Source organism: Phyllobates terribilis, unplaced genomic scaffold, assembly GCF_046119375.1.
Source record: "Phyllobates terribilis strain yellow unplaced genomic scaffold, ASM4611937v1 Scaffold_9__5_contigs__length_417890890, whole genome shotgun sequence".
NCBI lineage: Eukaryota > Metazoa > Chordata > Amphibia > Anura > Dendrobatidae > Phyllobates > Phyllobates terribilis.
In genome coordinates, this window is record NW_027362769.1 from 87,047,308 (window position 1) to 87,070,742 (window position 23,435).

General features: G+C 48.2%; 1 protein-coding gene across 7 annotated transcripts in view; it reads right to left on the reverse strand.

Annotated features, from left to right (window-relative positions):
- AGAP1 (ArfGAP with GTPase domain, ankyrin repeat and PH domain 1) overlaps positions 1–23,435 on the reverse strand; it is a 457,154-nt gene that overhangs the window by 211,461 nt on the left and 222,258 nt on the right. For 4 of the 7 annotated variants that reach the window (XM_073646707.1, XM_073646710.1, XM_073646713.1 and 1 more), the window contains exons 3-6: positions 23,005–23,092; positions 16,117–16,202; positions 15,838–15,979; positions 12,363–12,497 (exon numbers count right to left, since the gene is read on the reverse strand). In XM_073646707.1, the coding sequence (XP_073502808.1) occupies positions 12,363–12,497; positions 15,838–15,979; positions 16,117–16,202; positions 23,005–23,092 (451 nt within the window). Of the gene's footprint in view, positions 1–12,362; positions 12,498–15,837; positions 15,980–16,116; positions 16,203–21,695; positions 21,708–23,004; positions 23,093–23,435 lie in introns of all 7 variants that reach the window. The other 3 variants (XM_073646711.1, XM_073646706.1, XM_073646709.1) reach the window with 1 other exon arrangement.

The window sequence follows — 23,435 nt, forward strand, 5'->3', positions numbered from 1 at the left end:
AAAAAAATACTCAAAAGGTGTGTGTGTGTGTATATATATATATATATATATATATATATATATATATATATATATATATATATATATATATATACAGTAAAGGCCAAAAGTTTGGACACACCTTCTCATTCAAAGATTTTTCTGTATTTTCATGACTATGAAAATTGTACATTCACACTGAAGGCATCAAAACTATGAATTAACACATATGTAATTATATACTTAACAAAAAAGTGTGAAACAACTGAAAATATGTCTTATATTCTAGGTTCTTCAAAGTAGCCACCTTTTGCTTTGATGACTGCTTTGCACACTCTTGGCATTCTCTTGATGAGCTTCAAGAGGTAGTCACCGGAAATGGTCTTCCAACAATCTTGAAGGAGTTCCCAGAGATGCTTAGCACTTGTTGGCCCTTTTACCTTCACTCTGCGGTCCAGCTCACCCCAAACCATCTCGATTGGGTTCAGGTCTGGTGACTGTGGAGGCCAGGTCATCTGGCGTAGCACCCCATCACTCTCCTTCTTGGTCAAATAGCCCTTACACAGCCTGGAGGTGTGTTTGGGGTCATTGTCCTGTTGAAAAATAAATGATGGTCCAACTAAACGCAAACCGGATGGAATAGCATGCTTCTGCAAGATGCTGTGGTAGCCATGCTGGTTCAGTATGCCTTCAATTTTGAATAAATCCCCAACAGTGTCACCAGCAAAGCACCCCCACACCATCACACCTCCTCCTCCATGCTTCACAGTGGGAACCAGGCATGTAGAATCCATCCGTTCACCTTTTCTGCGTCGCACAAAGACATGGTGGTTGGAACCAAAGATCTCAAATTTGGACTCATCAGACCAAAGCACAGATTTCCACTGGTCTAATGTCCATTCCTTGTGTTCTTTAGCCCAAACAAGTCTCTTCTGCTTGTTGCCTGTCCTTAGCAGTGGTTTCCTAGCAGCTATTTTACCATGAAGGCCTGCTGCACAAACTCTCCTCTTAACAGTTGTTGAAGAGATATGTCTGCTGCTAGAACTCTGTGTGACATTGACCTGGTCTCTAATCTGAGCTGCTGTTAACCTGCGATTTCTGAAGCTGGTGACTTGGTGACTTAGATAAACTTATCCTCAAAAGCAGAGGTGATTCTTGGTCTTCCTTTCCTGGGGCGGTCCTCATGTGAGCCAGTTTCTTTGTAGCGCTTGATGGTTTTTGCAACTGCACTTGGGGACACTTTCAAAGTTTTCCCAATTTTTCGGACTGACTGACCTTCACTTTTTAAAGTAATGATGGCCACTCGTTTTTCTTTACTTAGCTGCTTTTTTCTTGCCATAATACAAAGTCCTACTGAATATACTGTTAGAATATCAGCTGTGTATCCACCAGACTTCTGCACAACACAACTGATGGTCCCAACTCCATTTATAAGGCAAGAAATCCCACTTATTAAACCTGACAGGGCACACCTGTGAAGTGAAAACCATTTCCGGTGCCTACCTCTTGAAGCTCATCAAGAGAATGCCAAGAGTGTGCAAAGCAGTCATCAAAGCAAAAGGTGGCTACTTTGAAGAACCTAGAATATAAGACATATTTTCAGTTGTTTCACACTTTTTTGTTAAGTATATAATTCCACATGTGTTAATTCATAGTTTTGATGCCTTCAGTGTGAATGTACAATTTTCAAAGTCATGAAAATACAGAAAAATCTTTAAATGAGGAGGTGTGTCCAAACTATAATAAAGATATCACTAAAAATGTACCATAATCTCATACTTAAAAGAATGTGGCCCATCAAATTACATTTTTTTCTATATGCAACATATACACAGATGAGTTTGAGACCCCCGATTTAAAGGAATGACACAGTGCTGACGAGTAATTGACTTTGTGCTTTCCATGAAAATCTGTAGAAATAAAAAAAAAAAAAAATAGAGCGGAAACAATTGTTCATGGGAACATGAAAGATAGTAAGAACAGATGTGCATGGAGCCCACGTACAAGTGCACCGCAGGGAAAGAGGCAGACCGCGGGAACCATGTGAATCACAAGGCCAGAATGTAACTTTTTACACATATTATAAGGCAAGCATGAGTTTATGGTTTTTATACAAGTGTGAATCACACGGATCTTCATCATGTGGAATAGTAACTGTGGCAGAAATGGATCAGGGAGGAGTAACAGCACTTTGTGTAGATCCACATACACTATGATGGCAGGTATCATAGGCGGACGGTTTATCTTTATACATAAAAGACGCACTGGACCAGGGGAAAAGCAGTCTTATTAGACTTGGGTGGCTATGGATTCTTGTGATTCTCAGTCTGGTGATAGATACATGTTTCCTCACACTAGAATGAAGCATCTGCTGGCTATGCAATGCTGAATATTGGGTAAGGGGTGCCCCACCAGCGCCCCTCCTGAGCGCGCACACACACTGTTGGTGTTATTTATGATGAAGAACATATATTCCAAAGCCCTGTGCCAGCTGGTCACAGGACGCGGCTGTGCTGTCTGTATTGTGATGCTGTTTTTAAGAGCACCATTCACAGAATATAGGCTGCACTAGACAGTGCCTGTTTTAGACCAAGTTCACACATCCGCACGGCAAATCCGCAGCAATTAACAGTACCATACAAGTAAATGAGTATTTCAAAACCTCTACCTCTACCGTCTACCAGGAAATTTTAGAGCACTTCATGCTTCCTGCTGCTGACAAGCTTTTTGGAGATGGAAATGTCATCCTCCAGCAGGACTTGGCCCCTGTCCACACTGCGAAAAGTACCAATACCTGGTTTACAAACAACAGTATCACTGTGCTTGATTGGCCAGCAAACTCACCTGACCTTAACCCCATAGAGAATCTATGGGGTATTGTCAAGAGGAAGATGAGAGACACCAGACCCAACAATGCAGACGAGCTGAAGGCTGCTATCAAAGCAACCTGGGCTTCCATAACACCTCAGCAGTGCCACAGGCTGATCGCCTCCATGCCACATTGCCGCATTGATGCAGTAATTGATGTTAAAGGAGCCCCGACCAAGTATTGAGTGCATTTACTGAACATACATTGCAGTAGGATAACATTTCAGATTTTAAAAACATTTTTCAAGCTGTTGTTATAAAGTATTCTAATTTACTGAGATAATGACTTTTGTGTTTTCATTGGCTGTAAGCCATAATCATCAACATTAACAGAAATAAACACTTGAAATAGATCACTCTGTGTGTAATGATATAATGAGTTTCCCTTTTTGTATTGAAGAACTGAAATAAATAAACTTTTTGATGATATTCTAATTTTATGAGATGCACCTGTAAGTCTTCATCAGTTTTTTTATATTTTGCAGGGACTTTAATTACGTGCAGCTTGGTGGGGTCTGGGTCCCGAGACCCCCATCGATCTCTCAGAAGTCTCCTGAGAAGAGCGCAGGCAACAAGAGCGCACAGCCCCAGCCTGACAGTGCACACAGGGCATAGTACAGATCCTATAGAAAGCATAGGCTTGATAGTTACAAAGTCTATGCTTTCTATTGAATCTGTACTCCGTATTGTGTGCTCTCCTATCCCCCTGATCAGGACCCTGTACCCACAGATCTGCAGACAATTAAAAAGGAATCCATCAGCAAGACTTAACATCCCAAACTATTCAATTGCGCATGTAGCTCTTGTGAAGACGATTCCAGATCTGAAGCCTCCGTCACTCCAGCTCTATTCCTCCTCTCCCAGTGTTCCCTCCTCCTGTTTGACTGATGACTCCTCCCTGAAGTCACACAGCATAGAGGCAGTCAGCCAAGCAGAATAGGGCATAACTTTTTTGTGGGGTGAATAACGCTTTCATGCTACTGGTGATCTTATTTTGTGTAACCAAGCTGGTTGGACTATTCTACAGTCGAGATAATGTTATTGTGAAAACACTAAGCTACGACTACATTGTGGTAGAACTTTTATACATTCTAGTTGTAAGAGCTGCAGGCAGTTCTACCACAATATAGTCGTAGCTTAGTGTTTTCACAATAACATTATCTCGACTGTAGAATAGTCCAATACACTTGTATTGAGCAAGACCGCGCCCTGACTAGTGATGCGGTAGTGGACATACCCTGCCACTGCCGCTTGTCCGTCCTATAGGTTCTTCCGTCTGTCTGCAGCGCTCATCTACAGTATGGATATTTGGTATTCGTTCATCCAATAAAGCAAACAAAAAGACATTGGGCATTTTTATGAAGCTAAATGTGCAAGAATTCTGATGTAATTGGTACCACATATTGTATTGTATCTTGTTATAGAGATTTTAAGACTTGTCTGACAAGGGGGAATGGCCTCGCTGAAAATGGGAGTGGTTTACAAGGAAAGAGACAAGACCTGGCTTACAAGGAAAGAGACATGACCTGCCTTACAAGGAAAGAGACATGACCTGCCTTACAAGGAAAGAGACATGACCTGCCTTACAAGGAAAGAGACATGACCTGCCTTACAAGGAAAGAGACATGACCTGGCTTACAAGGAAAGAGACATGACCTGGCTTACAAGGAAAGAGACATGACCTGCCTTACAAGGAAAGAGACATGACCTGCCTTACAAGGAAAGAGACATGACCTGGCTTACAAGGAAAGAGACATGACCTGCCTTACAAGGAAAGAGACATGACCTGCCTTACAAGGAAAGAGACATGACCTGCCTTACAAGGAAAGAGACATGACCTGCCTTACAAGGAAAGAGACATGACCTGCCTTACAAGGAAAGAGACATGACCTGGCTTACAAGGAAAGAGACATGACCTGGCTTACAAGGAAAGAGACATGACCTGGCTTACAAGGAAAGAGACATGACCTGCCTTACAAGGAAAGAGACATGACCTGCCTTACAAGGAAAGAGACATGACCTGCCTTACAAGGAAAGAGACATGACCTGCCTTACAAGGAAAGAGACATGACCTATCACATGATGCCTTGAGCCAAAAAATGTGCCAAAATTTTGGTGCAAATTTCTGACAATCTAATAGCTAGCATATAAGCTTAAAGGAAACAGTATGAAATGTCTTGAAAAAATCTGGCACATTTTAAAACGGTCTAGTATAAAGACCCCCCATATACATCAGACTGACGTCAGGCGAACCCGCCGATATTTCCTAATGTGCATGGAAGCCTCCCGACTATCCCCAGCACACTGACGTCAGGGGAGATATGGATCTGCCATGTCGGATTATGGATCCTTTTGTTTTCTGTGAGAAAAGTCACCGCCAGAGGAACCTGGCAGTGACTTGCTCGTAGAAAACACAGGAGCGCTCAGCAGAGGGGCCAGGAGAGAGAGCTGACCGCTAAATAATGGGTCAAGTGGCTAGCTATTGAGTATAGAGGGGCTTAAGTTTGCATTGTTTAAGAATTAGACAGACTTGATCAATCTGCTTCATTATGTTCCATATTACTTTACTAACCAATCACAGCACAGTTTATTTTTCCACAGCAGTGTAAGAAATAAAACAGGAGTTCTGGTTGGCTGTTATTGGCAAAAAAAAAAAAAGCATGTTACTTCCAATCACTGGCTGCAGGGGTGACTGACGCCTCAGCGATTTGCTATGGCCATCACATGTCCGTCTGGAACTAAATGTGTGGAGGTGGAAGGTGCTGGAACAGAAGAGCAGGGATCGGTAAGGTATGTTCACTTTTTTATTTTTTTTCTATACACAAAGTCAGATGTGAATCCAGCAGGAAGGAAGGGAGCAGTAGTACACGTCCTTTCTTTATACTTTCCAAAGATTCCACTTCTATCTTTGGTCTTAAAGGAGTTTTCTATATATCTCATTGATGACTTGAGTTATGAATGACAATGTCAGAGCACCAGGGGCGGCAAAAAACAAAGGAATTATACTGCATAAAATTATTCAGCAATATTTTATTTGATAGATTTTTGTGTTCATTAGCCACTCAATTTTATAACTCTGGCATAAAAAGACCTAATACATTGCCAACGTTAATGGTTTCCTGCTTGTTTCTCGGTAGAAGCTTCATTCTTTTTATACTGCACAACGTTTTGCACTGACATCATGTAGTTACAATGCCCAGAGCAGCACTAGTCTGAACACCGCGTTATACACAGGCCTTGTGCTAAACATTGCCCCACACTGGGACCTTTAACACATAGGTGTAGACACTGCTCTTCAGCAAACTACTCTGTACATTTCTGATAATCCCAAACTATAATTTTTTTATTGGACATCATGATAATCCCAAGGTGAAACTTTCTTTGACTAGCGCATGTCACAATGCAGAGGATAGAAGTGAAAACTGAGTGAGACATTACAGGGTAACAAACTAATGAACAGGTCACAAACACCATAAATGAACTGCATTTATTCATATTGCCACAAGAGGGCAATATGGGAGATATATAATGTTCACATCCACTAGAGGGCGATACAGGATAAATATGATGTTCACATCCACTGACCAGAGAGAGAAAGAACGTTTATCCTGCTACTAATATATTCCTAAACCAGCAATTTGTGAGAGGTGTATTATACTCCAATTCGTTTTTCATCAAGAAAAATAAATAAATTAAATGGCTGCTTGTGAAAAAGAGGATTAACGTGGCTTATATGGCTCAAATGCAGGATGGTATTAAAAAAACAAAACAAAACTGCATTAGGCCTCACTCAGAGGTCCATTTCTCATGGATATAACACATACCCATTACAGTCTACGGGGGCCGTTCACCGCGCTCACAGTCTACGGGGGCCGTTCACCGCGCTCACAGTCTACGGGGGCCGTTCACCGCGCTCACAGTCTACGGGGGCCGTTCACCGTCTACGGGGGCCGTTCACCGTCTACGGGGGCCGTTCACCGTCTACGGGGGCCGTTCACCGTCTACGGGGGCCGTTCACCGTCTACGGGGGCCGTTCACCGTCTACGGGGGCCGTTCACCGTCTACGGGGGCCGTTCACCGTCTACGGGGGCCGTTCACCGTCTACGGGGGCCGTTCACCGTCTACGGGGGCCGTTCACCGTCTACGGGGGCCGTTCACCGTCTACGGGGGCCGTTCACCGTCTACGGGGGCCGTTCACCGCGTTCACAGTCTACGGGGCCGTTCACAGTCTACGGGGCCGTTCACAGTCTACGGGGCCGTTCACCGCGTTCACAGTCTACGGGGCCGTTCACAGTCTACGGGGCCGTTCACAGTCTACGGGGCCGTTCACAGTCTACGGGGCCGTTCACCGCGTTCACAGTCTACGGGGCCGTTCACCGCGTTCACAGTCTACGGGGCCGTTCACCGCGTTCACAGTCTACGGGGCCGTTCACCGCGTTCACAGTCTACGGGGCCGTTCACAGTCTACGGGGCCGTTCACAGTCTACGGGGCCGTTCACCGCGTTCACAGTCTACGGGGCCATTCACAGTCTACGGGGCCGTTCACCGCGTTCACAGTCTACGGGGCCGTTCACCGCGTTCACAGTCTACGGGGCCGTTCACCGCGTTCACAGTCTACGGGGCCATTCACAGTCTACGGGGCCATTCACAGTCTACGGGGCCGTTCACCGCGTACGGGGCCGTTCACCGCGTTCACAGTCTACGGGGCCGTTCACCGCGTTCACAGTCTACGGGGCCGTTCACCGCGTTCACAGTCTACGGGGCCGTTCACCGCGTTCACAGTCTACGGGGCCGATCACAGTCTACGGGGCCGTTCACAGTCTACGGGGGCCGTTCACAGTCTACGGGGGCCGTTCACCGCGTTCACAGTCTACGGGGCCGTTCACAGTCTACGGGGCCATTCACAGTCTACGGGGCCGTTCACCGCGTTCACAGTCTACGGGGCCGTTCACCGCGTTCACAGTCTACGGGGCCGTTCACCGCGTTCACAGTCTACGGGGCCATTCACAGTCTACGGGGCCGTTCACCGCGTTCACAGTCTACGGGGCCGTTCACCGCGTTCACAGTCTACGGGGCCGTTCACCGCGTTCACAGTCTACGGGGCCATTCACAGTCTACGGGGCCATTCACCGCGTACGGGGCCGTTCACCGCGTTCACAGTCTACGGGGCCGTTCACCGCGTTCACAGTCTACGGGGCCGTTCACAGTCTACGGGGGCCGTTCACAGTCTAAGGGGCCGTTCACAGTCTACGGGGCCGTTCACAGTCTACGGGGCCGTTCACAGTCTACGGGGCCGTTCACAGTCTACGGGGCCGTTCACAGTCTACGGGGCCGTTCACAGTCTACGGGGCCGTTCACCGCGTTCACAGTCTACGGGGCCATTCACAGTCTACGGGGCCGTTCACCGCGTTCACAGTCTACGGGGCCATTCACAGTCTACGGGGCCGTTCACAGTCTACGGGGCCATTCACAGTCTACAGGGCCGTTCACCGCGTTCACAGTCTACGGGGCCATTCACAGTCTACGGGGCCGTTCACCGCGTTCACAGTCTACGGGGCCGTTCACCGCGTTCACAGTCTACGGGGCCGATCACCGCGTTCACAGTGTACGGGGCCGTTCACAGTCTACGGGGCCATTCACAGTCTACGGGGCCGTTCACCGCGTTCACAGTCTACGGGGCCGTTCACCGCGTTCACAGTCTACGGGGCCATTCACAGTATACGGGGCCGTTCACCGCGTTCACAGTCTACGGGGCCGTTCACCGCGTTCACAGTCTACGGGGCCGTTCACCGCGTTCACAGTCTACGGGGCCGATCACCGCGTTCACAGTCTACGGGGCCGATCACCGCGTTCACAGTCTACGGGGCCGATCACCGCGTTCACAGTCTACGGGGCCATTCACAGTCTACGGGGCCGTTCACCGCGTTCACAGTCTACGGGGCCGTTCACCGCGTTCACAGTCTACGGGGCCGTTCACCGCGTTCACAGTCTACGGGGCCGTTCACCGCGTTCACAGTCTACGGGGCCATTCACAGTCTACGGTGCCATTCACAGTCTACGGGGCCGTTCACCGCGTACGGGGCCGTTCACCGCGTTCACAGTCTACGGGGCCGTTCACCGCGTTCACAGTCTACGGGGCCGTTCACCGCGTTCACAGTCTACGGGGCCGTTCACCGCGTTCACAGTCTACGGGGCCGATCACAGTCTACGGGGCCGTTCACAGTCTACGGGGGCCGTTCACAGTCTACGGGGGCCGTTCACCGCGTTCACAGTCTACGGGGCCGTTCACAGTCTACGGGGCCATTCACAGTCTACGGGGCCATTCACCGCGTTCACAGTCTACGGGGCCGTTCACCGCGTTCACAGTCTACGGGGCCGTTCACCGCGTTCACAGTCTACGGGGCCATTCACAGTATACGGGGCCGTTCACCGCGTTCACAGTCTACGGGGCCGTTCACCGCGTTCACAGTCTACGGGGCCGTTCACCGCGTTCACAGTCTACGGGGCCGTTCACCGCGTTCACAGTCTACGGGGCCGTTCACCGTCTACGGGGCCGTTCACCGCGTTCACAGTCTACGGGGCCATTCACAGTCTACGGGGCCGTTCACCGCGTTCACAGTCTACGGGGCCGTTCACCGCGTTCACAGTCTACGGGGCCATTCACAGTCTACGGGGCCATTCACCGCGTACGGGGCCGTTCACCGCGTTCACAGTCTACGGGGCCGTTCACCGCGTTCACAGTCTACGGGGCCGTTCACAGTCTACGGGGGCCGTTCACAGTCTACGGGGGCCGTTCACAGTCTACGGGGGCCGTTCACAGTCTACGGGGGCCGTTCACAGTCTACGGGGGCCGTTCACAGTCTACGGGGGCCGTTCACCGTCTACGGGGGCCGTTCACCGTCTACGGGGGCCGTTCACCGTCTACGGGGGCCGTTCACCGTCTACGGGGGCCGTTCACCGTCTACGGGGGCCGTTCACCGCGTTCACAGTCTACGGGGGCCGTTCACCGCGTTCACAGTCTACGGGGGCCGTTCACCGCGTTCACAGTCTACGGGGGCCGTTCACCGCGTTCACAGTCTACGGGGCCGTTCACAGTCTACGGGGCCATTCACAGTCTACGGGGCCGTTCACCGCGTTCACAGTCTACGGGGCCGTTCACCGCGTTCACAGTCTACGGGGCCGTTCACCGCGTTCACAGTCTACGGGGCCATTCACCGCGTTCACAGTCTACGGGGCCATTCACCGCGTTCACAGTCTACGGGGCCATTCACCGCGTTCACAGTCTACGGGGCCATTCACAGTATACGGGGCCGTTCACCGCGTTCACAGTCTACGGGGCCGTTCACCGCGTTCACAGTCTACGGGGCCGTTCACCGCGTTCACAGTCTACGGGGCCGTTCACCGCGTTCACAGTCTACGGGGCCGTTCACCGCGTTCACAGTCTACGGGGCCGTTCACCGCGTTCACAGTCTACGGGGCCGTTCACCGCGTTCACAGTCTACGGGGCCGTTCACCGCGTTCACAGTCTACGGGGCCGATCACCGCGTTCACAGTCTACGGGGCCATTCACAGTCTACGGGGCCGTTCACCGCGTTCACAGTCTACGGGGCCGTTCACCGCGTTCACAGTCTACGGGGCCGTTCACCGCGTTCACAGTCTACGGGGCCATTCACAGTCTACGGGGCCATTCACAGTCTACGGGGCCGTTCACCGCGTACGGGGCCGTTCACCGCGTACGGGGCCGTTCACCGCGTTCACAGTCTACGGGGCCGATCACCGCGTTCACAGTCTACGGGGCCATTCACAGTCTACGGGGCCGTTCACCGCGTTCACAGTCTACGGGGCCATTCACCGCGTTCACAGTCTACGGGGCCGTTCACCGCGTTCACAGTCTACGGGGCCGTTCACCGCGTTCACAGTCTACGGGGCCGTTCACCGCGTTCACAGTCTACGGGGCCGATCACCGTCTACGGGGCCGTTCACAGTCTACGGGGGCCGTTCACCGCGTTCACAGTCTACGGGGCCGTTCACAGTCTACGGGGGCCGTTCACAGTCTACGGGGGCCGTTCACAGTCTACGGGGGCCGTTCACCGTCTACGGGGGCCGTTCACCGTCTACGGGGGCCGTTCACCGTCTACGGGGGCCGTTCACCGTCTACGGGGGCCGTTCACCGTCTACGGGGGCCGTTCACCGTCTACGGGGGCCGTTCACCGTCTACGGGGGCCGTTCACCGCGTTCACAGTCTACGGGGGCCGTTCACCGCGTTCACAGTCTACGGGGGCCGTTCACAGTCTACGGGGGCCGTTCACCGCGTTCACAGTCTACGGGGGCCGTTCACCGCGTTCACAGTCTACGGGGGCCGTTCACCGCATTCACAGTCTACGGGGGCCGTTCACCGCGTTCACAGTCTACGGGGGCCGTTCACCGCGTTCACAGTCTACGGGGGCCGTTCACCGCGTTCACAGTCTACGGGGGCCGTTCACCGCGTTCACAGTCTACGGGGGCCGTTCACCGCGTTCACAGTCTACGGGGGCCGTTCACCGCGTTCACAGTCTACGGGGGCCGTTCACCGCGTTCACAGTCTACGGGGGCCGTTCACCGCGTTCACAGTCTACGGGGGCCGTTCACCGCGTTCACAGTCTACGGGGGCCGTTCACCGCGTTCACAGTCTACGGGGGCCGTTCACCGCGTTCACAGTCTACGGGGGCCGTTCACCGCGTTCACAGTCTACGGGGGCCGTTCACCGCGTTCACAGTCTACGGGGGCCGTTCACCGCGTTCACAGTCTACGGGGGCCGTTCACCGCGTTCACAGTCTACGGGGGCCGTTCACCGCGTTCACAGTCTACGGGGGCCGTTCACCGCGTTCACAGTCTACGGGGGCCGTTCACCGCGTTCACAGTCTACGGGGGCCGTTCACCGCGTTCACAGTCTACGGGGGCCGTTCACCGCGTTCACAGTCTACGGGGCCGTTTACCATGTTCACAGTCTACGGGGCAGTTTACCACGTTCACAGTCTATGGGGCTGTTCACCATTTGACCCTGCAAAAATCACAGAGACTTGTCGGTTTTTTACCGGTATCAAGGATGAACAGTACCAATACAAGTCTACGGGTTCATGAAAATCACGGACAGTGCACGGATGGTATCAGTGTACAATCCATGTGCTCCTCCGTGATTAACACTGCAAAGTATAGGAGAAGCTTTATAATTTATTTATTTATCCATACTAAGGTTTGGCGTCCAGATCAGTCCTCCATGGTAGCCGGGCTGGGGCAGTATTCACTTCTGTGCCCGGCATTCTGGGCGCTGTATGGTGACACAGGAGCCTAGTAAGTGGCAGAGGCACACGAGATACCGGGCGATGGATTTCTGGCACAGAGGTGACTACCGCCACGGTCAGCCTACCACAGAGGACTCAACAGGACATAGACGAAGCTTAGTTTGAATCTTTTTGCTCGTCTCTATTAACCCCATCCTCACCATGTGTGGCATTAAGACCATAGAAGTGACTCACCATCTTGGAAGACGCGTTCCACATTAAGCCCATAGGTGGCGCAGGTTTCATAATAAGTGCATCGCTTGAGGTCATTGGAAAGCTTCCGTGCACGGGAATCGTCTATTACACGGGGGTTACTGCCGCTGATGGCATCTGTATGAACAACAAGCAATCACAAAATAAGATGAAAATCAGTTTAGCATACGAGTCATTTGGAACGAGAGAAAACATTTTTTTGTGAAAAACTTTGTCATCTGGTCTTGTATAATTTTCTAGTCACCATCAGAAATTCGCTGCCAATTACCTTACTGCTAAATTGCTGGCGACATGGTGATTTACGGACGTCTCACAGAACAGCTCCTCAATCCAGCCGTCTCTTTACAGATATAAAAATGCAAAGTGACTGTAGCTTTAAAGTCGTTCTTCTTAAAAAGTTCTATGCAAACTGCATTATCATGACATGTAAATAATTTATCTACAAAAATGTGAATAAAATATATTGGAAAATGGGAATGCTGTAGTTTCTCTGGGGTTTAAGCCACATAGTGTGAAAAGACTAAGGCTGTGTGCCCACTATGCGTTTTCCAAGCGTTTATGCTGCGGAATTTCCGCAGCATAAACGCTTGGGAAGCACTTGGTAATCCGCCCCCCCATAATCCCCAATGACAAGCCGCAATGTCAATGCCCATGCTGCGGATTTTTCGGCAGCGTTTATGCTGCGCTCAAAAATCCACAGCATGTCCATTCATTTTGTGGACACGCAGCGTAATCGCCGCCATTGACTTGCATTGAATCGCATAATATCCGTGTCAGTACATTTGTACACACGGATATTATGCGTTTCTATGTGTGGATGGTACCCAAGTCTGGAAAAGAGGAGACTCTCATCCAGACCTGGGTACCATAGAAACTGTTAAAAAAAGAATTTAAAATAAAAAATAAAGCATATACTCACCCTCTGGTGTCCTCCCGGTGCTTTGTCTGCTCCGTCCGGTCTCTTGCAACGCTCGCGGTGTTGTGAAGGACCTGCCATGACGTCAGAGTCATGTGACCCATCACATGGCTCAATGACGTCACCGCAGGTCCTTCACAACAGCGCGAGCCGCCCAACACACCGGACGCAGCGGAGATAACACCGGGAGGTGAGTATAAACTTTATTTTTTTATTTTTTACCATTCTTATTCTTTTTTTTTTAACTAACTTGGTCACACTACTATAAATCGATGCCGGTTGCATGGATTTATATAGTGTGAACAAGTTGTCAAGCACTTTTCCAAGTGATGCTAAAATCGCTTGGAAAAGCGCTTGATAACCCGCATGCAGAAATGCATGCAAAGACGCTTGACAAACGCTTGACTAGACTTTGAAAGTCTTGCTCCTCCTGGCACCAGCACAAAGTCTAGTTTGCTAATACAAGTGCAGCAAGCAAGAAGCACCTACTCCAGTCTGGCACCAATTTACAGTGACCACGAAGCAAGAGAGAGTATTCCTCTCTTGCTCCTCCTGGCACCAGCACAAAGTCTAGTTTGCTAATACAAGTACAGCAAGCAAGAAGGTTCTCCTCATGTGAAATAGTGCTCTCACCAACGCAGGGTAATTTTCCATCTCAGTACCCTGTCAGTATACCCCAACAGTATACTTTCTTCTAAAATCCACTTTTTAACCCTACCTAGACACGCAGGAAAGCCGGCAGCCACTTACCTGGATCTATATTCCTCCAGCTTCCCCACCTCTTCTACCAATCAAGGTAATCCTTGACTTAATAGACACCCAGCTCCCAATTCTAAGGTCAGTTTCCCTCATTGTTTATTTGCCTTCACAGACTTTCATTTATAGTATCCCTACAGATCCGAAGTATCCAGCACAATACACCTATACCTCAATACAGGTACTATTCCTCTAAAAATCTAAGGTGTAGATAAATAAATCTCATGTAATAGGGCCTATAATAACTCCTTCCCTCTCCTTCCCTTCTAGGTCCTCCTCACCTACCTCAAGCTATCTACCCATTAACCTCTTGAAGCACGCTCCAAGCAAGATCCCAACCCATTGTGTTTTTAGTTGCAAATGGTCAGCCAACATCATGGTTTTTTAAATTAACAAACAATTTTATCCCAAAAATTTTTTTGCCAATACCTTTTATTATCTAATAAAATATTTAGCAATTTATCTATTTGCCTACATCACCTTTTTAGTACCTCTAACCTACCAAGACCAGCGCAGATACCCTATTCTTATTTGCATTTCACATATTGCAGCACAATTCTGATATGAGGTCTTAACATCTGGTCCGGTCCACCAGGGCAGGCCTCACATCTGCAGCTGGCACCCTGTGCACTTTTGGCATTTCCTAGATCCGGAGACATCATGACAATGCGGGAGGCTTAGCCACTAAACCTGAAGTGCCATCATGACGTTTGCCATGCTCATGATGTCACAAGCCTAATAAGTGGCAGAGGAGCCGAGGATGACGGCCGCAGACATGAAGACTGCCTGGACTGCACGACAGACAAGAGCAGCGCAAATCTTTTTACTAAACTTTAATTATTGACACAAACCTATACATTATTGTGTGTTTATATCCACTTTCCTTATTTCACATTGCCCTGCATTATAACTCAGAGCTGCATTCACAATCATACAGGTCGTCAATGGAAACAACCAGCGACCCAGTGTTATCAGCCGTACCCCTCAGTGCCCTGTACGCTGCCTGTATAAATGTCTGATATCAGCGGGCGCCACCTCAGCCATCCATACTGAACACTGTTATTATTCACAAATATGTAACATGTGAGATACAGCAGTGATCACAGCAAACTGAAGTAGGATAAAAGTTTGTTTTAAGGCGCCCATAAAAGACTGTTTGGTATTGGTGGACCCTCTACATTTTGGGTGGGCTCTGGTGAAAATCCAAAACTTGCCATGAATAATATAGCCATAGCCATTAACATTTTGCTTTAGGAGACCAACCATTTCTCTATTTTTCTCAACTTCAGTTTTCTTTGGAGAAGAGAAGCATAAACTACTGATGTATCCTCTGGCAGCAGCTTAACTCTGGCCGAATTAAAGAACTGGATATGTTAAAGGGCTTGTGAAAACCTGGTTGACATCTTAACTGGTAAAGAGTGCCAGATAAAAAAAAAGAAACGCTCGCCTTCCGGGCAGGCACGATTCCAGCAATATCCGTGCACTCTCTCTTGGTTGATATGTTATATTATTTTGCGTGACTACTACTGCCGTTGGGAAACACTGCCACAGCATTTCAGGAATAGCACTGGTCCAGAATTTGAGTATGGGTTATTTTTTTATTTTATCTGGGGCACTTCAGCGGTTTTCCAGTATTGGACTGCCCCTTTTAAAAGCTGTATGTGTAACTGTGGACAGTTAGCTGTGTTGCCAGTAGATGGCAGTGTTTTCCTTCTCTTCCAACATGAGCCCGCTGCCCATTCATCCAATCAGCAAGAAAAGATGGAGGGCATCATCTCCACTCACCCTGAGTCCCCACAAGCACCATGGGGATTTCATTGGTGTTGCGGTAGTTGGCCAGGCGGCTGTAGTAGTGATAGACAGTCTGGAAACTGATCTCATCCTCCAAGCTGAAGACAAAGATTACAGCATCCACCCACATTGCAAACTGAAGAGGAAGAAAAACAAAACAGACATGAGAAGGACTGAAAAAAGAATCAGCAAAACAAAGACCATTGTAGAATGAGTGAGCATATCGATTAATGAAGAATGCAGAAAAAGCAAGGAATAAAGTAGAACCCTTACTTGTGCTTCTGGTGGTCCTCCCTCGTCCCGGATCAGTAGGAGGTAGCTCTGTCCGTCCACCACTATCTCCTTCTTGAACCGTCCACCTGTCACAGATATAGGAGTTAATAAGGAACATAAGACCCCGAGGGAGGGATGTGTATGGGACAGACAAGAGGTACATGTTGGCACTTTGCTTGTAAGAGACTGTGGGTAAAAGGCCATTAGGAGACCCCCTTTACGATGAATCGCTGGGACGGCATTAGTAAAGCACTATTCCAGTTGCATTGCTCGTCCGCACTGAGGTTAACCCATTGCTTTATTCATTTGAAGACCCTCTGTAGTACCCCACTACAAAGTCTTTACAAGCAATGTCCAGGTATTAGTAGCCAATGTATATGGTGACTTAACATTGCCAAATCCCAGTACGTAAGGCAGAGCTGCAAACAATTTATGGAGGCCGGGGGTCTGCAGTCCTGCCCCCCGTACGCGTGGCATATACAACACATGGCACAGCACAAGATGGAAGAGGTAAAATCATAACAGCACCACAGGACAATGCACAAAATATCGATGTAAGGGAGGATGGTAGACAGAAGTGCAACTACAGAGTGCCCGCTATCTGCCGGCTGGACGAGGCCGATAGGAATCCCTGAAATGAGTGTCGTTACAGGTGAAGAGAGAGAAAGAAATACTGCTCTTATATCAGAGAATTAGGAATCGCTAACGTTTGGCACAGATCATGGAAATCAGCGCGGGAGCGTTTGCTCCGTGCTTAAAGAGACCCCAAAAATTCTGTCAATTCACAGAAACGCTTCATCCCGTTCATCAGTGATTTAAATCACAAAAATAAAAGAAATGGAGGATTATTATTCACTTAAAGCTGAAAACCTGGATAAGACGAAAATAGGGCCGCCTCTCAGACTACAGGAAACTCAATCTACCTCTCTATGAACTGCGGAGGATCCTTTCCTTACCCAGAATATAATAACACGCCGTGTCCTATTACACACTGCACTCAGCACCATTAAATATATGATCTCGCAGGAGTGTGAACAGATCAATAGCTCGTCCATAATCATCACCCAGCCAAGTCTCCTTCATAGTGGACTCTAAGCAGAAAAGACCCTAAAGCCACCGCCAAAGCATCCCGACATATCGGCGGCTCAACTGTGATGTGGAAGATCTCTGAAGATGCAAATAGGAAGATCTGCAATAACAAAAATTAAAAAAAGTGGCCAAATGAAAAATATCCTGGAGGACTTTTGGTCTGTATTCAAAATCAGGTCATGTAGATGGAGATGGCCTGTCCGCTTTGTAAAATCTGTTTGCGATTAACTGACCCTTTTCTCAAAAAAGTGATGCTTCTGACCTGGCGGTACAAAGCAGGGTCTAAGACAGAGATAATACCTCCTGGCATGCTCTACTTTCCTAACACAATCTGTTCCAGTCCGGTCAGTAAGCACGTCTGGGGACACTGACTGCAGGGCCGGGGAGTGTCTCATCTATAGACACAAGTCAATCAGTTACACAGGGACCTCTGTACCTGATCCATCCACCCCAAGCATTGTGGCCATATACTGTATATACATAAGTGCTGTCCTAAGCAGAATACTAACTAGCAATTAACAGTATTTTTTTTAGCTCTCAGCTTAATCCCTTTGTGTTTCTTGATAATCCCCAGAACAGATTAAGAGGGCTCTAAGAAAAAGAAATACAGCATTTGATGTCTTTCCCAAAAAATATAATGCAACATTAAAAGGATCAACAACATAAAATGGGCTTCAAAGGGACGGGAAATACGTATAAACCCGAACTGCCCCCTCGAGTTAGGAACCAGCCACATTATCAGGTATGATCCTTCCCACTAGAGCTCCAAAACTTTTTCGGTAAAAATACATGTATTTGTAAATGGACTAAGTTTTAATGAAACTAACTAGCTTCTATAATTATTTAATATATATTATAATATATATAAAAAATATGAATTATATAATATCTACTATATAATCGGCTTATCCCGTTTGTCTGTCCGTCCGTCCAGGAAATCCCGCATCGCTGATTGGTCCGGCCGCGGCCAATCAGCGACGCGGGATTTCAGAACAAGATGGCGGCCGTTAGCGGCTCATCTGCCGCACAGAGGTCAGCGGCGATGCAGCCGGGAGATGACTGGCGCTAGCCGGTCATCTCCCGGCTGCTGCAGCGGAAGTACCCGCACAGGCAGCGCCACTCCCCGGACCTAACACGGTTCGCTGATTGGCGCAAAATTTAAAACACCGCTGTCCTGAATTTAAAGTAGTGCACAACCCATTTAAACACTGCTTCGCTGATTAGTCGCGCCCGGTCGGCCGCATACATATTCTAGAATACCCGATGCGTTAGAATCGGGCCACCATCTAGTATTATTATAATAGAAGATAGATGCCCCTTCTTTCAGAAAAATGTGTAAATGTGAAGGATAAACTTTGATACCAGCGTAAATGTGAGATAAATATACAGAAATTAAAAAAGGATGTGGTGGCATCTTTTTGTCATAGGCAGAGGTAAAATAGGAGCCGTAGTTCAGGAGGCTGGGGGGCACCGGCGGAGCATTAATAGTGAGGCACACAAGTGATAAAAGGATGGAAAAAGAAAGTGCAGGCCTCAAACACTAGATTTAAGCCCACCTGATCATTTAATGTGTATGGGTCCTCGGGGGAGAGAAAGATCGGGCACTTATAATCTAACCTTTTGTTCTCAGGGGAAATAAATTGCGGTCAGTGCTGTCTGGCAGAGGATGTCTCTCTTTTCCTTACTTAAAACACATGAACGCTTGGTCAAATCAATGGTTCAGTTGTGGAAGAGTCAAAAGAGGCAGAGGCTGACAGTGATCTCATGTATATGGGCCCCTAAAAGGAGTTGTTCACCACTTCTGGAAAGTTTAGAGAAGTTCTTCTATATCCATAATATCTAGAACTTGCTGGTACTCTTTTTCAGCACGGTAACGACATGCATCATATGCCTTATCTAGTTTTCTTGATCGCAGTGCATGCAAGGCTCTGTGATACTGAGCAGTCAGATACAAACATTGTGCAAGACCATAAATATCTTGAGGTTCCTCATGAGATAATGAAGCAAGCTTATCTGCCCAAAATAAGGCACTCTGGTATTGTTGAATATACACTGCTCAAAAAAATAAAGGGAACACTCAAATAACACATCCTAGATCTGAATGAATGAAATATCCTCATTGAATACTTTGTTCTGTACAAAGTTGAATGTGCTGACAACAAAATCACACAAAAATCATCAATGGAAATCAAATTTATTAACCAATGGAGGCCTAGATTTGGAGTCACCCTCAAAATTAAAAAGTGGAAAAACACACTACATCAAAGTTGGATCTGCATGTAATGTCCTTAAAACAAGTCAAAATGAGGCTCAGTATTGTGTGTGGCCTCCACGTGCCTCTATGACCTCCCTACAACGCCTGGGCATGCTCCAGATGAGGTTGCGGATGGTCTCCTGTGGGATCTCTTCCCAGACCTGGACTAAAGCATCCGCCAACTCCTGGACAGTCTGTGGTGCAACGTGACGTTGGTGGATGGAGAGAGACATGATGTCCCAGATGTACTCAATCGGACTCAGGTCTGGGGAACGGGCGGGCCAGTCCATAGCTTCAATGTCTTCATCTTGCAGGAACTGCTGACACACTCCAGCCACATGAGGTCTGGCATTGTCTTGCATTAGGAGGAACCCAGGGCCAAGGGCACCAGCATATGGTCTCACAAGGGCTCTGAGGATCTCATCTCGGTACCTAATGGCAGTCAGGCTACCTCTGGCAAGCACATGGAGATGCCACCCCACACCATTACTGACCCACGGCCAAACCAGTCATGCTGAAGGATGTTGCAGGCAGCAGATTGCTCTCCACGGCGTCTCCAGACTCTGTCACGTCTGTCACATGTGCTCAGTGTGAACCTGCTTTCATCTGTGAAGAGCATAGGGCGCCAGTGGCGACTTTGCCAATCCTGGTGTTCTGTAGAATCTCCCCATCCGCTACAGCACTAATACCGCTGGTCCTGGTGGAGTCTAACATCCAGACCGCTGAGATTTCTGATGGGCTGCAGGGTCATGTTATTGGTGTTCAGGGCAAATTTATTTATTATGCTTTGTTTATATAGCAACATCATATTCCGCAGCGCTTTATGTATCATCATCATTGTCCCCATTGGAGCCCACAATCTACGGTGGATTCCCTATCAGTATGTCTTTGGTGTGTGGGAGGAAACCGGAGAACCCGGAGGAAACCCACGCAAACACGGGGAGAACATACAAACTCCTTGCAGATGTTGTCCTTGGTGGGATTTGAACCCAGAACCCCAGCGCTGCAAAGCAACAGTGCTACCCACTGAGCCACCCTAATGAACACTTCCATTCCTGGTGGAGATCATGGGGCAGCAATGCTAGATCGGAGGGTAATTCTGATGGTTTGTATTTACTGGTAGTTCTTTCTTTTAAAATACTCCCTACCTTCTGTAAAGTTTCCAAAAGTAGACGTCATAGAGTTGGTCTGAATCATTGGCCGTGAGAGTGGTCTGTGGCTGCTGGACGGGAGCAGGAGAATTGCCTCTTACATGACGGCATCTGCAGCTCTTCTTTTGGATTAGTTAGCCAGGTGCGACATCACTGTGGCAAGATGACACTTATGTGATGTCATGCCAGGCCAACTAATCAAAAAAAAGAGCTGTGGATGCCATCAGGTAAGAGGCGGGTCTCTCGCTCCCTGGACTGGCTCATGCAAATCAATTTGCACCTAATCTAGTAGTGGACAACACCTTTAAAAGCAGCAAAAGTAGAAAAGAAGGGGACGGGTAAATTAAACAAAAATTATAGATAACGGAGTGAATGAGAAGAAAATAAAAGCCTCTGCCTAAGATGAAGGGCGTTTGGAGCGTAGCACTGGCGAGACACGGGGCGTTTGGAGCGTAGCACTGGCGAGACACGGGGCGTTTGGAGCGTAGCACTGGCGAGACACGGGGCGCTTGGAGCGTAGCACTGTCGAGACACGGGGCGTTTGGAGCGTAGCACTGGCGAGATACGGGGCGTTTGGAGCGTAGCACTGGCGAGATACGGGGCGTTTGGAGCGTAGCACTGGCGAGATACGGGGCGTTTGGAGCGTAGCACTGGCGAGATACGGGGCGTTTGGAGCGTAGCACTGGCGAGATACGGGGCGTTTGGAGCGTAGCACTGGCGAGATACGGGGCGTTTGGAGCGTAGCACTGGCGAGATACGGGGCGTTTGGAGCGTAGCACTGGCGAGATACGGGGCGTTTGGAGCGTAGCACTGGCGAGATACGGGGCGTTTGGAGCGTAGCACTGGCGAGATACGGGGTGTTTGGAGCAATTCCTAAAGACACTATGTAACATTAGACAAATGATGCAACTACATGACACAGAATCTATCAGGCGACACCAAGTAGGGAGTGGGATGGAGGTAACCCAAACTAGGAGATGGAGGAAACGGAAAGAGATGAAGAAACACAGAAGGAGGAGTGAACTCTACGTCAGATATCTCAGCCGCCTTTCTCTCTCCTCAGCGCGTGGGGAACGAATATTTACCTGCATCCATATCTGTAAAGAACCAACGGGACAAGCAGTGAGGGAAAGAAGGAGCTTAGACAGTCAAAGACCAGCCAAGGCTGCACAATAATACACAAGACACAGAGGCCTAAAGTCTCCGGCGTGACCCTCACACAAAAGGAACCAAGTATTACAGGGAGAAAAGGCCAAAAAGCAGCTAAAAAGCAGCCTGCTCAGAATGGCGTTATGTTTGTGGCAGGTGGGAACATGCTGCGCACAAGTCGTGTAGCGACTACAACCCGCATCATATAGATTACCCCTAAGATGCTTGGCGTTACTAAATGCTGGCTTCCATCCTCAATCCTCAAACACGAGGACATGGCCGACCTGCAACTGTTTGTGCTGCTAATGCCAACACCAAATCGTCCTCTCTCAAATGTAAATTCCCAGGGAAGGGTAAATCTGGTGTTATATTGTTACATCCATCTACCGGATGAAAATTACTAGTATACTACTTCTGGCAGATGTCATCATCACGACTACTGCGGCCATAGCCACATATGTACATAATGAAATGTTATGTGCGGAGGTGGTGTCGGCTGGGGGATAATGGCAGGCCTCTAATTAAACCGAGGTCTGTATTCTGCACAGCATTATTTTTATACACAGTCTTATTAAAATCACCTCTCCAGCGGTTTTATTCTTTTATTTCCACGCTGGAGTGGTGGCACTGAGTTCCCTGCCCCTAGTATTATACTTACCAGCCGCTGATCTCATCTGCTATTGGCACCGCTCGGTCTTCTGCGGGTTGTGGAGCGCTCCAGTGTCTCCAGCCAAAACTAGACTCTCATAGACTTACGCTGAGTCTGTGACAGCGGCAGAGGACCGGAGCGGCACCGAGAAGAGATGAAGACGGCAGCTGGTAAATATAATATTAGGTGCAGGGACCTTATGTTAGTGGCACCACTCCAGAGCTGAAATAAAACACAACAACGCTGGAGTGGTGCTTTAAGGCCACCTTCACACACAGAATTCTCCTGGTGATTTCTCCTTTTCTTTTAGGTCTATGGCATTAAAAAAAAAGGTGCAGCATGCTCTGGTTATGATGTTCCTGCTGGTATTTTTCCCATAGGCATCCTTACAGCATGTTAAAAATGTACAGAAATGAAAAAATGGCAGAAAAAATGCTTGAAAAAAAAATTTAAACACTTGAAATTCATGGCGTTTTGAAAAAAAAAAAAAATGAAAAACACTTGAAATTCATGGCGCTTTTGACAAGCAAAAATGCGAGAAAAAAAAAAAGGATTTGTGTTAAGGAAACCTAACAGGAGGCATTATTCCCACTCACCTTCTGGAGACTCCTCTTGCACGTAAGTACCCGTGAGATACCGGTGAACCAATGCTGACTTTCCACTTGCTAGATTTCCAACAATGCCCTGAAAGATTAAATATTCACAAGAACATTAGCTTTTTACTGGAAGACAAATGTTACTGCAATATTTCAGACCCTTTTGATCTTGGGAAGACGAGCCACTGCCATCGGTGTCTTGACAGCGGCTCAGTCGCCTTATACACATGAAAATAAGCAACTTTGTAATATGTCTTATCAGAGAAATCCGCTTTTTTATTTTCCTGGATTGATCTTGCAAGCTCAATTCAAGGCTAAATACTGTAACATCTATCCCATTACGGAGATAGGAGATAACAGTTGGTGCTTTAAAATTCTATGGAGAAGGGAGAAACTAGAGGCTACACAGATATTCTGCTGCAAGTTCTCCT